Source organism: Panthera leo, chromosome E2 (genome assembly GCF_018350215.1).
Source record: "Panthera leo isolate Ple1 chromosome E2, P.leo_Ple1_pat1.1, whole genome shotgun sequence".
In the NCBI taxonomy this organism is placed as follows: Eukaryota; Metazoa; Chordata; class Mammalia; order Carnivora; family Felidae; genus Panthera; species Panthera leo.
Genome location: NC_056693.1, coordinates 16,630,038 through 16,648,516, shown reverse-complemented (window position 1 = coordinate 16,648,516; position 18,479 = coordinate 16,630,038). Strand labels below are relative to the sequence as shown.

Here is an 18,479-nt window from a genome sequence, read left to right as displayed (position 1 = left end):
AGTTAAATATCTGACTTTGGCTTAGGTCATGATCTTACGGTTTGTGGGTTCGAGCCCTGCATTGGGCTCTGTGCTGACAGCTCAGAGCCTGGAGCCTTCTAAGGATTCTGTGTCTCCCTCTGTCTCTGCCTCTCCTCTCTCTCTGCCTCTCCTCTCTCTCTGCCTCTCCTCACGCTCTGTCTCTCTCTCTCAAAAATAAAAATTAAAAACAAACATCTTTTACTGACAAAGCTTAACATTGTGCTGACAGAGGAAAATATTCAAATAGACCTGATTTGTCTGCATTTACAAAGTAGGCAGTAAAGGATGAATTGGGGATCTGAGAGGCAATAAGTTCATAACTAGCATATAGTCTTTAAAGAGTTTTAAAGTTAGGGGCACCTGGGTGGCTCAGTCAGTTAAGCGTTCGACTTCAGGTCAGGTCATTATCTCACAGTTTGTGGGTTTGAGCCCCACATTGGGCTCTGTGCTGACAGGTCAGAGCCTGGAGCCTGCTAAGGATTCTGTGTCTTCCTCTCTCTCTGCCTCTCCCCCACTCATGCTGTCTCACTCTATCTCAAGAATAAATAAATATTAAAAAAATTTAAAGTTAATTTTAACTTACGTATGGTGTGAGATAGAGATATTATCCCTTTGTATATGGATATCTGATTTTTTTTAACAGCTTTTTTGGAGAATCCATTTTTTGTTCACTGTTGTCGTGCCAGGTTCATAAGGTTCTGTGTATGAGTGTATTCTTGGCTCAGTCTTCTGTGACATAGTTCTCTATTTTATTCTCTGTGCCACTGCTACAGTCAGTATTGTATGATAGTAAATCTTGATATCTGATAGAGCAAGTCCTTCCAACTTATTTTTAAGGAATGCCCCTTAGTCTTCTGTATATAGTTTAGAAAATCATCTTGTAAAGGTCTATGAAAAACTTGTGATTTTGGTTACAATAGCATTAAATACATAGATTACTTAGGAGAATTGGTGGCTTTATAAAATTGATGCTTCCTTTTTTAATAAGAAATGACATTCTATATATTGTTTATCTAGGTATTGTTTAATATCTCAGTCCACTTTTATAATTCTGTCCATATATTATACATTTCTCAGTACTTTGTGTGATGCTATTTATAAATAAAATGTATTTTTTTCTTTTTTTCTTCTTTCTTTCTTTCTTTCTTTCTTTCTTTCTTTCTTTCTTTCTTTCTTTCTTTCTTTCTTTCTTTCTTTCTTTCTTTCTTTCTTTCTTTCTTTCTTTCTTTCTTTTCTTCTCTACACCCAACATGGGGCTTCAATTTATGACTCTAAGATCAAGAGTCACACGCCCTACTGACTGAACCAGTCAGATGCCCTAAATAAACTGTATTTTTCTAATTTTGTTGCTGGTTTGTAGAGATGAAGTTGGCCTTTGTTTTCTGGTTTATTTCTGAGACTTCTGCAAAATCTCTTTCTAAATATAACGTCTGTTAGAGAATCTTTTGCATTGTTTCCTTATAGGCAGTCATAAGATCTGCAAACGTCAGTTTCATTTCTTGTTTTCCAATGCTTTATATATTTTACTTGCTACAAATTTTAAGGACTTGCACTTACTATTTCATCATTTGGTATATTCTTTCCTATATTTTATAGGTACCATTCATCTGTATAAGGAAATTTCCTTCTACTCACAGGCTTTTAAGTTTTTTTTCTTTTTAATAATTGGATGTTGAATTTCATTGAATTATTTTCTGCCTATTAAATTGTGCCTTTTCTTTTTAATCTGTTAATGTAGTTAATTATATTAACATATTTTATTTTTTAAGTCTTCTCTAATGTTTATTTTTGAGAGAGAGAGAGACAGAGTGTGAGCAGGGGAGTGGCAGAGACTGAGAGAGAGACACAGACTCTGAAGGCTTCAGGCTCTGGGCTGTCAGCATAGAGCCTGACGTGGGTCTCGAACTCAGGAACCATGAGATCATGACCTGAGCCAAAGTCAGGTGCTTAACCTACTGAGCCACCCAGGCACCCCAATATATTTTCTTTTTTTATGTTAATTTTTTGAGAGCGAGTGCTAGTGAGTGGGGAGGGGCAGAGAGAGAGGGAGAGAAAGAATCCTAAGCATGCTCTGCACTGTCCGTGCAGAGCAGGACTCAGGGCTTAATCTCATGAACTGTGAGATCATGACCTGAGTCGGGCACTCAACTGACTGAGCCACCCAGGTGTCCCTATATTAACATATTTTCTAATGTTGGAGGAATCTTATCTTCTTTGACTAAAATAAACTTAGTTATAATCTTTTTTTGTTGTATCTGGTTTGCTAGAATTTTGTTTTCAATTTTTATAAATATGTTCATAAGTTAGATCAGCCTGAAATTATTCTTTTACATATAGGCATTTTCTTATTTGGCATCATGGGCTATATTAGTTTTATCAGATAAATTGGAGAAAGTACAGTTTCTTTTTTAAAATTTAAAGTTTTGTACATTCAGGCATGTATAAAATATATTCTAGGTTTGAATTTAGTAAAGTGTATCCCCTCCCCGGGTCTCCCAAGAGATGAGAAGGCAAATTGATGTATGGAACACTATATTGCCTGTTAGCATCTTCAGTGACACAGTGCTATGTCCAGGAAACCATGAAATATGTCCATGAAGGGTGTCCTTTATACATAACATGACTTTTTCTTGCGAAAATACAAAGGAAAGTAGAGTAAGCTCTAACAATTTTCTAAATACTCACCTTGCCCTTTTTTTTCTTTTCAAATAAAGGATGACTCTTTAGTATATGTTGTAGAAATAGACTGGGTTATGTTGGTTGTGCTTTTCTCTGAAAAGGAAAGATCAAAGAAAAACAAAGCTAAAAAAAAAAAAAAGATTAAGTACATCATGATATGATGCTAATTTAAAGTTAGATCAGGGGCGCCTGGGTGGCTCAGTCTGTTAAGCGTCCGACTTCAGCCGGGTCACGATCTCGCGGTCCGAGAGTTCGAGCCCCGCGTCAGGCTCTGGGCTGATGGCTCGGAGCCTGGAGCCTGTTTCCAATTCTGTGTCTCCCTCTCTCTCTGCCCCTCCCCCGTTCATGCTCTGTCTCTCTCTGTCCCAAAAATAAATACATTGAAAAAAAAAAAAAAAACGTTGAAAAAAAAAATTAAAGTTAGATCAATCTCTGTTCACTGATTCTTGTATGATCAGATGAGATTTTGGGGAAGGATAAGACATTTAAGAGCCTTACAGTCTGAAGAAATGAACATCATTGGTATAACTCTTTCTAAGAATTATATAGATCTAGGAGTGCCTGGCTGGCTCAGCTGGCCAGCAGATGACTCTTGATCTTGGGGTTGTGAGTTCAAGCCCCATGTTGACTGTAGAGATTACTTAAATAAGTAAATAAAGTTAAAAAGAGTTATATAGATCTAGGTCTCTGGGACAGAAGCCAACAGTGATGACCCATTACAACTTCAGGCAATGTATTTTTAACTCTAGGGATACAGCATTATTTATAGAGATTAACCTCTTTTAGCTCTTGTTGGTGCTGTTGAAAAGAGGAGTTTAGAGACATCCAAGAAAGATGACTTACCTACAGATGACTTTGTGTGCCTATTTCTCAAATCATGTGTAGATTTTAAATGTTTATTTATTTTGAGAGAGAGAGAGAGAGGGAGAACCAGTGAGGGAGGGACAGAGAGAGGGAGAGAGAGAATCCCAAGCAGGCTCTGCATTGACAGCAGGGCTTGATCTTGCGAACCATTAGCTCATGACCTGAGCCAAAACCAAGAGTCAGACACTTAACCAACTGAGCCACCTGGGCACCCCTCAAATCATATGTAGATTTTGAACATAAAACAAGAATGTAGCACTCCCTTCCTCAGTACATTGGTATGCTTGTCATATATTGCCACTTATGTATATATTAAATCATTTTTTAAAGTTGTATCTTAAAAACAATAAAATTTAAAATGAAATTCCAATACAATTATAATAGAGAATCAAAAGCAAAAAAGTAATAGGTGATCTGACAATACACTGAATAGACTGTCTAACAGAACACTCTTTATTATGATTTTGTGGACTTACACAAAATAACCACATAGCATAAGATAAGGATGATTGAAAAATTAAAATACCATTTCTTGAGCTTTATTGTGTATAAGGGTCTGTATATAATACCTTAGAAACTGATAATTTCTTGCCAATATTCTAAAATGAGAAAACAGAGTTTTAGTGGGGTAAATAATTTACCCAAGGATGTGAGTGTTAGGAATTGGATTGAAAGCTGGATTTGTCAGACTTCAGAGCTAATGTTCTTAACCAAAATAGTTTGGAGTTAAGTCTACAGGGAAGATATAAAAAAATAAAATTAGCCAACGATATCATGGACAAAATGGAAGTTTATTCTCACTTAGGGAAAAGAATTTTCTTGAATGTTCTCAAACTCTTCTTTTCAGTTGTACTAAGAAAAGCCAAAAAAGGTTAGTCTCTCTAGATAGTGCTGTACATGTACAATGATTCTTACTTAAACAACACACACACACACACACACACACACACACACACACACACACGTGTTTATAGATAGATGGATAGATAGATAGATAGATAGATAGATAGATAGATAGATAGATGAAGGGGAGGAAGATTAGAATCTCCAGGGAATCAGAACCAATAGGAAATTCATAAAGCTATAATAAGGAATTATTTTAATGCAGTAATGGAGAACGGTAAGCCCCAAGATCTACAGTCCACAAGCTAGAGAACCAGATGAGCTGATGGTGTCATTCCAGTCCAAAGGCCAGCAGACTTGAGATCTGGGAAGAGCTAATGTTTCAGTTTGATTCTAAATGCAGGAAGAAAACGTATGGCCCAGCTAGAAAGCAGTCACGCAGGAGAAATTCCCTTTATTCACTCAGACTTTTGTTTTATTCAGGCCTTCAATTGATTATATGAGGCCCACACACACATTAAGAAGGGCAGTCTGTTATATTCAGTCATTTACTCACAAGTCAGTTTACTTATTTAAATGTTGAACTCATTTGAAACCACCCTCACAGAAGCACTCCACAATATTTGACCAAAAAATATATCTTAAAATATATCTTAAAAATAATAACCCAAGGGCACCTGGATGGCTCAGTCAGTTAAGCATCCAATTTTGGTTCAGGTTATTATCTCATGGTCTGTGAGTTTGAGCCCCACATTGGGCTCTGTGCTGACAACTCATAGCCTGGAGCCTGCTTCAGATTCTGGTCTCCCTCTCTCTCTCTGCCTCTCCCCTAGAGCCTGCTTCAGATTCTGTGTCTCCCTCTCTCTCTCTCTCTTCCTCTCCCCTGCTTGTGTTCTCTCTCTCTTAAAAATAATTTTTAAAAAAGAGTCTGGTTTTTTGTTTGTCTCTTTTTTCTTTCTTTGTTTTGCTTCTTAAATTACACATGAGTGAAATCATATGGTATTTATCTTTGACTAACTCGCTTAGTGTTACATCCTCTATATCCATCCATGTTGTTGAAAATGGCAAGATTTTTTATAGCTGAGTGATATTCCATTGTATATATATGTACCACATAAGTACACATATACATATAAATAAACTAAATAAATATAAATATGTATATATACATATAAAATACATATAAATATATGTATATATACATATAAATAAACTTTTTATAAGTTTATTTACTTATTTTTGGGAGAGAGAAAGAGCGTGAGTAGAGGAAGGGCAGAGAGAGAGGGAGAGAGAGAGAGAATCCCAAGCAGGCTCTGCATGGTCTGCACGGAGCCCGACTTGGGGCTCGAACTCACGAACTGTGAGATCATGACCTGAGCCAAAATCAAGAGTTGGGCACTTAACCGATTGAGCCACCCAGGTATCCCACCACATTTTCTTTGTACATTCACCTATTGGTGGACATTTGACTTGCTTTCATAATTTGGCTATTATAAATAATGCTGCAGTAAACATAGGGGTGCATATATCTTTTCATATTAGTGTTTTCACATTCTTTGGGTAAATACCCACTAGCGGAATTACTGGATCATTGTATTTTTAATTTTTGGGGAGTCTCCATACTGTTTTTCACAGTATCTGCACCAATTTGTTTTCCTACAAACAGTGTACAAGGGTTCCTTTTTCTCCACATCCTCGTCAACACTTTTTGTTTCTTTGTTGTTGATTTTAGCCATTCTGACAAGTGTGGAGTGATATCTTGTTGTGGTTTTTACTTTTTTTTTTTTTTTTTTACTTTTCCCTGCTGATGAGTGATGTTGAGCATCTGTTGGCCATCTGTAAGTCTTCTTTGGAGAAATGTCTCTTCATGGGTTCTGCCCGTTTTTTAAATTGGGTTATTTGTCTTTTGGGTGTTGAGTTATAAAAGTTCTTTATATATTTTGGGTACTAGTCCTTTATTGGATATGTCATTTGAAAATATCTTCTCCCATTCAGTAGGTTGTCTTTTATTTCTATTGATTGTTTCCTTTGCTGTGCAGAAGCTGTTTATTTTGATATAGTCCCAATAGTTTGTTTTTGCTTTGATCTTCCTTGTCTCAGGAGACATTATGAAAAATGTTGCTATGGCCAATGTCAGAGAAATTACTGCCTGTGCTCTCTTCTAGGATTTTTATGGTTTCAGTTCTCACATTTAGGTCCTTAATTAATTTTGATTTCATTTTTGTGTGTAGTGTAAAGAAGTAGGTCCATTTTCATGAGTTAATTTTTTATGTGAATTGAGATAGAGGATCTGATTTCGTTCTTTTGCATATATTTATCCAGTTGTCCTAGCACCATTTGTTAAAGATATTTTTCTTTTCCCCATTGAATGGACTTGTCATCCTTGTTGAAAGGCAATTGGTCATAGAAGTTTAGGTTTATTTCTGGATTCTCAGTTCTATCCAGTTGGTCCATAGATCTATCCTTGTGTCGGTGTGCAGTGTTTTGGTTACTGTAGCTTTTTGTTTGTAAGTTTTGAAACTGGAGGTAGATCTTCATACTCTGTTTTTCTTTTGCAATTTTGTTTGGCTATTCCGGGCCCATTCCATATGAATTTGAAGATTGGCTTTTCATTTCTCCAGAAAGGCCATTGAAATTTTGATAGAGGTTGCATTGAATCTGCAGATTGCTTTGAGTTTTGCTATCTTTTAACACTCCTAAGTTTTCCAGTCTGTGCACATGGGATGTTATTCTGTTTTTAACCCCAACTGGTGAACTGCAGTTGAATTGTCACTAACCACCCTGAGTTGGTGTCAGACTCCACAGGTTTTAGCTAAGTGTTTACCTCTCCCTACTTTAGACCAAGTGGCTACAAATCTTGTTATGGAGAAAGGGTTCCCGTGACCGCCCTCGCTGCCAGGTTTAATAATTTACTAGAATGACTCTTGGAATTCAGAAAAGCACTATTCTCAGAATTAAAGTTTTATTATAAACCATAAGGATACAAATCAGGAATAGCCAAATGAAGAGATACATAAGCAAAATCTGGAAGGAACCCAACTATGGTTTCTGTAGAATTTCCTTGTGGAATTAGGGTACATTACCTTTCTGGTTCATCAATGTGTTTATCTGCCAGAAAATTATATTGAGCTTCAGTGTCCAGGCTTTTTATTGGGGTTCCACTGTGACATGAATGCTTAATTACTGCCTGCATAATTGATCTCTGTCTCTAGCTTCACTCTGCTCTCCCAGAGTTTGGGCTGGCTCAGTCTTTCTGATGACCGCCTCCAATGCTGAAGCTACCTACACAGGCACAACATAAGTTACCTCATTAGCATAAACTCAAGTGTGATCCAATATGAAAGACACTTATATCACTTAGGAAATTCCAAGAGTTTTAGAAACTATGATCTAGAAACCTGGGACAAATACAAGACTAATTCTTTATTAGATAACAGATATCTTCTTATTTATTTAGTGGTTCCTTTTCTTTTGGATCTTTTAGCTTAACTTAATTAATGATTTGAAGAAGATCTTTATATTTTGGATACTAGGTTTTTGATAAAAAAATATTTTATAAATATCTTCTCTCGGGGCACCTGGGTGGCTCAGTTGGTTAAGTATCTGACTTTGGCTCAGGTCATGATCTCACGGTTTGTGAGTTCAAGCCCCACGTTGAGCTCTGTGCTGACAGCTCAAAGCCTGGAACCTGCTTCAGATTCTGTGTCTCATTCTCTCTCTGCCCCTCCCCCGCTTATGCTCTGTCTCTCTCTGTCTCTCAAAAATAAATAAATGTAAATAAATATCTTCTCTCATTCTAAAGCTCATTACTCTTTATCATGAATTTATTCGTAACTGAGGTGTGAGTCATGTTTACTTTGCTGTACAACTTAATTTGCTATGTAATGTTGCCTGTTTTTGGGGGGGGGGTGATATGTGGTTGTCCATTTAACTATCACTAATTCATACTCAGTCTTTTAGAAAACAAATTTTTGGGAAATTTGGCATTTCCTATGTTTAGACAGCCCTCCTACAATCCTTTGTTCTTCTCTGCCCACTATCATTCTACATTTTGCCTACTTTTTGAATTCTGTTCCCTTCTTCTTTGTTGAGTTTTTATTTCTTGGATTTCATGCCTTCCTGTTTCTTGGTTTACTCTAAGAAAACGTGAAATTATCAAAATTGTTTTTTTGTGTAGGTGGCATGTAAAAATGGATAAATGTGTTAAACTTGTGAATTCTAGTATATCTGAAAAGGGCTTTTCAACCAGTATATTTGTTCTTTCACAGGACATGAATTCTACTTGAAATATTTTTCTTTAGAATTTTAAGGTTATGACTTCTGGTTTAGAATATTGTTGAGAACTTCAAAGCCATTTTCATTCCTGCTCTCTTATTGATGCCCTGTTTTTACTCTTTGGAGCCTTTTAAGTTCTTTTCTTTGTTCCTAGTGTCCTGAAACCTAATGTAAAACATATCTTAGTGTGAATCATTTTTATTTTTTATGCTAGGTATCAAGTAAGTCCATTAAATGTGGAGATTCATGTCCTTCAGGTCTGGAAAATTTCTTAAATGCTATTTTCTAAAACAATCTGTAATTTCTGTTTTCTTTGAAAAATTTCTAATATACAGCAAACTTGAAAGAATATTTCAGGGGTGCCTGGGTGGCTCAGTCAGTTAAGCATCCAACTTCGGCTCAGGTCATGATCTCACTATCAGGAGTTCCAGCCCCTTGTCAGGCTCTGTGCTGATAGCTCAGAGTCTGGAGCCTGCTTCAGATTCTGTCTTCCTCTCTCTCTGCCCCTCCCCTGCTCGCTCTTTTTCTCTCTGTCTCTCTCTGTCTCTCAAAAATAAACATTAAAAAAATATTTTTTAAAAGGAAGAATATTTTAGTGTACCCTATATAGTCATCACCTAAAGTCACCAATTGTTATCATTTTGCCACATTTGCTTTGTCTTTCTAAACACACAACACACACACACACGCATACACTTTTTTCCCCCTGAATCATTTGAATACAGGTTGGGGACATCTGGACACTTTACCCTTAATACTTTTAGTATGTATCTTCTAAGTATAAGGACATTTTCCAAACAATAACAATGACATAACAAATCTATGAAAATTTACATTAACTCATTAATATCACCTCAAACATTTCATGTTCAATTATTTCCAGGGGTTCCCCAAAATGTTTTTTGTTTTTTAGCTGATGTAATTTTGTTTGTTTTTTTGTTCATTTATTTGGTTGCTTGTTTGCAATCCAATCAAGATTCATGCATTATTTTTGTTGTTGAGTCTCTTTAGTCTCTTTTTTTCACATTAAAAAAAAATTTTTTTTATTATATGAAACTTATTGTCAAATTGGTTTCCATACAACACCCAGTGCTCATCCCAAAAGACGCCCTCTTCAATGCTTTAGTCTCTTTAATCTAGAACAGGCTCTCATTTTTTTTGTTTTGTTTTGTTTTGTTTTAATAGGACACTGAGTGTTTTAGAGAATTCAGGACAGTTTTCTTATAGATTGTCTCAACAACCTCCGTTTCTCTGATGGCTTTCTCCTTTAGAGATGGCAATCTCCTTTAGATTTGGCAAGCATGCTGTGTAGGTGATAAGACAGTGTACGTTTTATTGCATTACATTGGTGAGGCACATAATGTCAGGTTGTTGCACTATTGGTGATAGCCAGATTTTATAACTGAAGGTTAGAAGTGGTGAATACTAAATCTTCCCAGTACAAAGGTATATTTTTCCCTTTATAATTAGTAAATAATCTGTAGAGTGATATTGTGAAACCAGTAAATACTCTTTTTCTCAACAACCATTCACTTTCTAGTTTTAGAATTTGCTGAGGATCCTAGCCTTTTGCAGGATAAATCATCCTTTTCCTTACTTTTTGGGTTAGGTTTTATCATTTTTTGGTTTGTTAAGCTAGTCTTAATTTGTCTTCATGCTTTCCCACTTCAAAAGGTTTTGTTGCTGCTCTTTACTTGTCTTTGACCTTGTGGGTTTGGTCCTTTTTTAAAAAAATCCATTTCATTCATTTCAGTGAGTCTGTTAAAAGGGCAGGAAAAACTGCATGCGATCCACTTGTTCTCTTTGAGAGAAGAGTGTATTCTCTTTCTAGAGAAATCTTGTTTTTAGAAGTTTATTTTCAAACTAACTTATTTTGAATTTTGAAACTAACTTACTACATTAGGCATTCACTAAATGTACTTTGCTCTTTTTGTATGTGCCAGGGTTCAAGTTGATTAAAGTCACAGACATTGGTTATCCTTCCTTCCTGAAGTTTGGCTCTACTGTAGCAGACAGACATTAAGCAAACATTCAAATATGAAATTTGCAATTGTAGGAGACAAATGTGTAATCACCCATTACCAAACAAAACACAAAGAATGGAAGAAAACAAAGTGCTTTGTGAGATAATGGTGAGATGTGCATAGTTAAGATTGAATATTCAGAAAAGATTTTTATTAGGATATGCCACTTAGCAGAGACCTGAACAATGGCCAGGAGCTTGTAAGGCCAAAAGAGGTGGCAGTGGAGATGGTGGTATGGATGGTTATTTAGGGCAGATGAAATCATGGCATGTGTGTTTGGTGGTGGTGGTGGAGGGGGTGGTTAAAGTTTAGTGCATTTGAAGAACTGAGAAGACCAATGTAGCTGTAGTTTATTGTTAAAAGGAAATAGGTAGCAAGTTGAAGAGGCATGCAGGAGGCAGGTTGCTAAGGAATTGTTAAGACCAAGTTAAGGACTGTGGGTCTTTCCCTAAGAACAGTGGGAACCACTGAAGCATTTTGAACATGAAAGTGCCAGGCTGAATATCACTCTGGCTGTTAGGGGTGGAAAACTAGAAAGGCAGACAGCTAGATAAAATGCTACTTTTTTATCCAAATAAAAGATAATTTTGGCCTGGATCATCTATTGACAGTAGAGAGGGAAAGAACAATTTCAAGACATATTTAGGCCAACCTCAAACAAGATTGCTGTATGAGTGTTATAGGAAGAGAATGGAGCTCAGATGTTTTCACCTTTTGGGGCTTGACATATTTGCTCAGGGACTTAATTGGTATCTTAAATCCATTCATTTTCCTAGTTTCTTTTCTGGCATAGAAGTCTTACAAAATAATAGCTACTAAACACTGTGCAGTTACTTTATACAACTACATATATACATTATGTGTGATTTCAGAATTATTCAATAATCATTGGAGCTGGGGTTCAGAATATTTATCTGCATCTTTGAAATCTGCCAATAGTACCACATTACCTCTATCTGCTATTCCTTTCTCTCAGATTTTAAAACTAGATTCTCGATTACAGTAGCTTTTGCTGTATCCCCTTTTTTGCTCTCCCAAGCTTAGCTTCATAGACTTCCTACACAAACATGGATTTTATCAAATGGCATAAATAAGCCACATTCTAACCACAATAGGTTCTTCCTTCTTCATTGTTCATTTATCACATTAATCTTTCATCAGGATACTGCTGTATCTGAAGTAACATTCTCTTTTATTTCCTTCAGATTCTATGCAATTTATGTTTGTTACCTGACTATTTATCCTAGATTTTTTTCTAGGTGTAGTTAGTGCTCCAAACAACCCTAAGAAATGGGTTAATTGGTAATTACCCACATTTTAAAATGTATATCACGCTAGATTTATTCTCTTACAAAATTGGAGTAGAGCCTAGACATCTTTATATTTATCAAGGTCCCATGTTTGAAGGTTTTTTTTTATTTAGATCACTATAGGAACAACTGACTAATCTATTTTCCTAAATATCTCTTTACCTTCCAGTGTGACTTCTCATTCTTTTTACTTTCCTTATCTGTTTGTCAAGTTGCCCCATCATATTTGAGAACTGTATAAACTAGTTACTTTTTATGAAAATTAGTTTTGGTTAAGTCTTTTCATTTCTATTATAAAAGTTTTTTTTCCTCCCAGAACACAAAAAAAGTGAATGTTTGCTTTTATATTTTCTTTCAGACTGTGAATCAAGGTTGAGACCAAGAAATTATTTCTGAAAAAGGATATTTATGGAGTAGAATCATCCTGATGAGAGATAATGGAAAGACTTTTAAAAAACAGCATTGAGTGTTCAAGTTTCAGAGGTGATTGGGAATGTAAAAGCCAGTTTGAGAGAAAACAGGAATCTCAGGAAGGACATTTCAGTCAAATGATATTTACTTCTGAAGACATGCCCACTTTCAATAACCAGCATCAGAGAATACATACTGATGAGAAACTCCTTGAATGTAAGGAATGTGGGAAGGATTTTAGTTTTGTATCAGTCCTTATTCGACATCAGCGAATTCATACTGGTGAGAAACCTTATGAATGTAAAGAATGTGGCAAGGCCTTTGGTAGTGGTGCAAACCTTGCTTACCATCAAAGAATTCATACTGGTGAGAAACCTTATGAATGTAGTGAATGTGGAAAGGCCTTTGGTAGTGGCTCAAACCTTACCCATCATCAGAGAATTCATACTGGTGAGAAACCATATGAATGTAAAGAATGCGGGAAAGCCTTTAGTTTTGGATCAGGCCTAATTCGACATCAGATAATTCACAGTGGTGAAAAGCCCTATGAGTGTAAGGAATGTGGGAAGTCCTTTAGTTTTGAATCAGCCCTTACTCGGCATCACAGAATTCACACAGGTGAGAAACCTTATGAATGTAAGGATTGTGGAAAGGCCTTTGGCAGTGGTTCAAACCTTACTCAACATCGAAGGATTCATACTGGTGAGAAACCTTATGAATGTAAAGCATGTGGAATGGCCTTTAGTAGTGGTTCAGCCCTTACTCGGCATCAGAGAATTCATACTGGTGAAAAACCGTATATATGTAATGAATGTGGGAAGGCTTTTAGTTTTGGATCAGCCCTTACTCGACATCAAAGAATTCACACTGGTGAGAAGCCTTATGTATGTAAGGAATGTGGGAAGGCTTTTAATAGTGGCTCAGATCTCACTCAACATCAAAGAATTCACACTGGTGAGAAACCCTATGAGTGTAAGGAATGTGAGAAGGCCTTTAGAAGTGGTTCAAAACTTATTCAGCATCAAAGAATGCACACTGGTGAGAAGCCCTATGAGTGTAAGGAATGTGGGAAAGCCTTTAGTAGTGGTTCAGACCTTACTCAACATCAGAGAATTCATACTGGTGAGAAACCTTATGAATGTAAAGAATGTGGCAAGGCCTTTGGTAGTGGCTCAAAACTTATCCAACACCAGCTAATTCACACTGGTGAAAAACCCTATGAATGTAAAGAATGTGGAAAGTCCTTCAGTAGTGGTTCAGCTCTTAATCGGCACCAGAGAATACACACTGGTGAAAAACCTTATGAATGTAAGAAATGTGGGAAGAATTTTGGTACAGGCTCAAGCCTTACTCAACATCAGAAAATTCATACTGGTGAGAAACTTTATGAATGTAAGGAATGTGGAAAGGCTTTGGGGAGAGGTTCAGAGATTCAGCAACATAAAAAATGTCATACTGGTGAGTAGTAGATCTGTGAATTGGAAACTCTATAAGTTAGAATTATGTGGTTAAGGAAGGACACAGGACAGAAAAGAAAATTCATACTGGTGAGAGTCACTACAAATGTAATTAAGGTACAAATGCCTTACTTATGCTTTACCACTTAGTCTGAAAGAATTTATACAGGAAAAGAAAAACCACTCTGAAGATCTCTGTCTATATTCATTCTTTCATTGCTTTTGGAAAATTCATACTTGTGAATATTAAAAATTAAAAAACCATTTATTGTATTTTTGCCTTTATTTTAAACATTGAAAAATTCACTTGGGGGCTAATCCTGCTACCTTTGTTTTTTTTTATGTTCTTAATTTTTTGTGCATTATACAGAATTACTAATCCATCTCAAAATTATTTTAAATTATTTATTGAGGGTCTAAATTTAGCCTTCTTCCTGTTTCTCATTTGAATGCCATTTATTTAATAACTATATTTTTGTATTTTTTATTGCCTGTTTGATGGTAAGTTATATTTTTATACATATAAAGCATGGATATCGGGTCAGTCTTTGTTTCTAAATTTGCATATCTGTGTTTGTATCTGTGTTCCATTTTGTTCGTGTTAAGTTACTGTTACTTTTAAGTATCCTTTAGTATCTTGTGGATCTGTATCTTTTGTTTTGGAAGATTGCTTTATTTTCCTTTTATAAAGTTTATACTTCTCTTTTTGCAAAATAATTTTTCTCTATATTAATGTAGATATGAACAAAGTAGATAGTGATCTGTAATCATACCAGTCATAGACAATCTTTATCAAACTTTTGGAGCAAACTCTTTAAAACTACATATCATTGTTTTTGACAGAAAGTGTGATTGTGCTATACTATAACCAGCCTTTAATATTTGTTGTAAATATATTGGTTATTCTTTTATTGGCTTCAAAGTATTCACCTGTCTTTATCAAACCCCTATTTTGTCAAATATTGAAAATTTTACCATTATAAAGAGTTATCTTGATGGCCCCTTTTGAATGTGTCTGCTTTGTTTTTTATTCATTTCAGAGAAAATGTGTGGGATCTCTTCTACTTTTAAAGATTTATACATTATAAAGCTCTGCTTCCCTTTGGCCAACATTCTTGACCCAGTTATTTCCTAAATGTTAACTGACTTATTCTTCCAGGTCATTTTATATGCATATATAATGTGCTTTTGGTAATGTGGGCATAATTCGTTCACTTCAGAGGCTTGTTCTGTGGATTCTACAATTGTGCCTATCACATAATAAAACTTGCATAGTATTAGCCTTCATCATTATTATTATCTTTCAATTTTGTTTTTTTAGGGAAAAGTTTTTAGCTAGTATCCTTGTCTTATTCAACATCAAAGACATCATAATGGGAAAAAAAAGATATTCATGTAAATGAATATAAGAAAATTTTGACTAACATCTGTTTCTTATAGAACAGGGATAATTCATCTTGATAAAGAAAAATATGAGATTGTAATGTGTGATAAGGCAAAATTCATACTGAGGTAAAAATAAAGAGGGTAGCTCCTTCATAGAAATTTGAACTTTGAGTAATGACCTCAGCATAATGACAGCATAAGATGCATGCCTTCATTTGGCCTCCAAGTTTAACAACTAAAATTCAGCATCCACCTATAAGAAAAAGGGCCTCTGTGGTTGTTGTGAGATCCAACACCATAAGCTAAAGGACCTGAGAGGAGTCTCACCCACCACATAAAGTAATAAGACTTTATTACTTTATTCCCAGTATAAGACTGGGGAAACAGCAGAAGTCTGTGAACCAGCCCCAGCCCCTCTTGGCTGCATTCAGGGTAAATCTGGAGAGTGCTGATTTGAGCAGACACTCACAGATGAGAGAGCCTTTGCAGAACTTCAGATTTCCTGAGGAAAGATTCTAGCACTCTGTTAGAGCAAAAAAACCAAAAAACAAAAAACGGTGGGGGTTGGGGGGTGTAAGATGAACTTCACCAGTGCTACCTGTTCCCCAAGGCAGCACACCATGTTGCTGAACTAACCAGCAATGACTTCTGCAAGTGATAATAGTGGGTGATTGCCCAGCTTCCCCACCTGTATAGAATGCTGCTGAAGAAACTTGTTTCTCTGCTGCAACACCCATAGTATTGAGGCAGTACCTGATATCAGGATATAAGAATATCAGAGTGCATTAAAGAAATACAGTTTCAGGGTGCCTGGGCAGCTGAGTCGGTGAAGTGTTTGACTTTGGCTCAGGTCATGATCTCAAGGTTCATGAGTTCAAGCCCCGTGTCAGGCTCTGTGCTGGCAGCTCAGAGCCTGGAGCCTGCTTCAGATTGTGTATCTCCTTCTCTCTCTGCCCCTCCCCCACTTGCCTTCTGTCCTCAAAAATAAATAAACATTTAAAAAATTTAAAAAAACAGCAAAAATAAACACAGTTCTTACTTGGCTGCATTCAGGACTCAAGCAAGAAGCTCAACACAAGCCACTGGGAAAGCCTTGCCCAAGGAACCTCCATCTGGCTTGCAGGCACCCCTAAAGTCCCAAATGTTAAACCCACAGCTCCCCCAATTCTTCAGCTCCCAAGTATGGTACTAAGAGCCAGTTTTGGTAGACCGAGAGCATGCAGAAAACAAACCAGAGTCTGTGGCAAGGGAGAAATCACAAACTTGAGCTATAGTATTATCTTAAGAAAGACAAAAGAGGTTTCCAGCAGCCAGCCTGGTGAGTTGTAAGTTTGAGAGGAGACAAAGAAGCCACAAGGGGGCAAGAAGCATGGAGCACATGTATTCCTACAAGGACAGAGAAAGACCTAGTTATAAGCAGGACCAACAAAAAGTATCTCCGACCTGAAGGCAGCTAGTAACGATTGGAGGAGGTGACTACTTCAAATGAGAAAACAGCAATGCAAAACTCCAAGAAACATGAGGAATCCATGAATATGACATCACAAAAAGATCTCAATAATCCTCGATTCAAAGACACAATTATGTGGTTTGCCTGATAAAGAATTCAAATTAGTTGTTTTAAAGAAACTCAATGAGCTACAATAAAACACAGAACTCAGCAAGTCAGGAAAATAATACATGAATAAAATGAGAAATCCAACAAAGAGAAATCCTAAAAACAAACCAAACAAATCTGGAGCTGAAGAATGAAATGAAAAATGCAGTAGAGAACATCAACACAAGGATAGACCAAGCAAATATAAAATCAGAGAAATGAAGGGTAGGGACTCCCAGTCAGAGGAGAACCAAGAAAAAAGGAATGAAAGAGAGTGAAAAAAGCCTACAAGATGTATGGGACACCATAAAACAAGAATATAAAAAAAGAACTGTAATTTGTTAATGAATTCAGAATAGTAAAAAAAAGGTAAATGGTAAAATCAAAAACATAAAAGAAGGCAATAAAGAATAGAGCTTTTGTATGGGATTAAAGTTACTGTTCATCAGCTTAAAATGGACTATTTTATCTAGAAGATGTTTTGTGTAAGTCTCGTGATAACCACAAAGCACAAACCTATTAGATTCACAAAAGATAAAGTGATGGGAATCAGAGCATATCACCATCCGTGGAAAAGGTAGGCAGTAAGAGGGAGGGGGTGGGGTGAGGAAGAACAATGGAACTACAAAGCAGCCAGAGAGATAGTAATAAGATGGCATTAGTAAGTCTTTACATATTAATAATTACCCTGAATGTAAATGAATTGAATTTACCAATCAAAACGCATAGAATGTCTGGATGGATGAGATTCAACTACATGCTGTCTTCACAGACAGGCACTTCAGCTTTAAGGTCGTACGTAGGCTCAAAGTGAAGACATAGAAAAGATATTCCATGGAAGCAGAAACCAACAAAGTGAGGTTGGCCTTACAGGGTTAGCCTATACTTACATAAGACAAAATAGACTTTAAGCCAAAAACTATAATGAGACAAAGAAGGTCATTATATAATAAGTTGGTTAATTCATCAAGATGATATACAATTATAAGTGTTTATGCACCCACTATTGGAGCCCTAAATATATTAAGCAAATACTGACAGATCTAAAGGGAGAAATAGGCAATACAAGAACAGTAGGGGACTTTATTACTTCACTTTAAGTAATGGATAGATCATTCAGACAAAATCAATATAGAAACATTTGACTTCAATCATACATTAGACCAAATGGACCTAACAGACATATATAAAACATTCCATTCAACAGCAGCAGCAGAATACACATTCTTCTCAAGTGCACATGGAATGTTCTCCAGGATAGGTCATATGATAGGTCACAAAACAATTCTTAGCAAATGTATACTGACCTCATACCAAGTTTCTTTTCCAACCACAATGGTATGAAACTAAAAATCAAGAACAAGAGGAAAGCTGGAAATTTTACAAATATGTGGAAACTAAGCAACACATTCCTGAATAACCACTGGGCCAAGGGAAAAATCAAAAAGAGAAAAAAAAAATCTCCAAACAAATGAAAATGGAGATTCAACAGACAAATACAAATGCAATGTTGTGAAAGCAGTTCTCAGAGAGAAATTTATAGCCATAAATGCGTATAGTGGGAAAAATGAAAGATTTCAAATAAACAACTTTAAATGTTAAGAAACCAGAA

At 36.1% G+C, this 18,479-nt stretch overlaps 1 protein-coding gene across 2 annotated transcripts in view; it reads left to right on the top strand.

Annotated features, from left to right (window-relative positions):
- Positions 1–14,329, top strand: part of LOC122208712 (zinc finger protein 345) — a 100,073-nt gene extending 85,744 nt beyond the window's left edge. Inside the window, exon 7 of one of the 2 annotated variants that reach the window (XM_042920066.1) lies at positions 12,680–14,329. In XM_042920066.1, the coding sequence (XP_042776000.1) occupies positions 12,680–13,893 (1,214 nt within the window). In that variant the 3' untranslated portion in view covers positions 13,894–14,329. Of the gene's footprint in view, positions 1–12,374 lie in introns of both variants that reach the window. The other variant, XM_042920065.1, reaches the window with a different exon arrangement.
- The last annotated feature ends 4,150 nt before the right edge of the window (positions 14,330–18,479 follow it).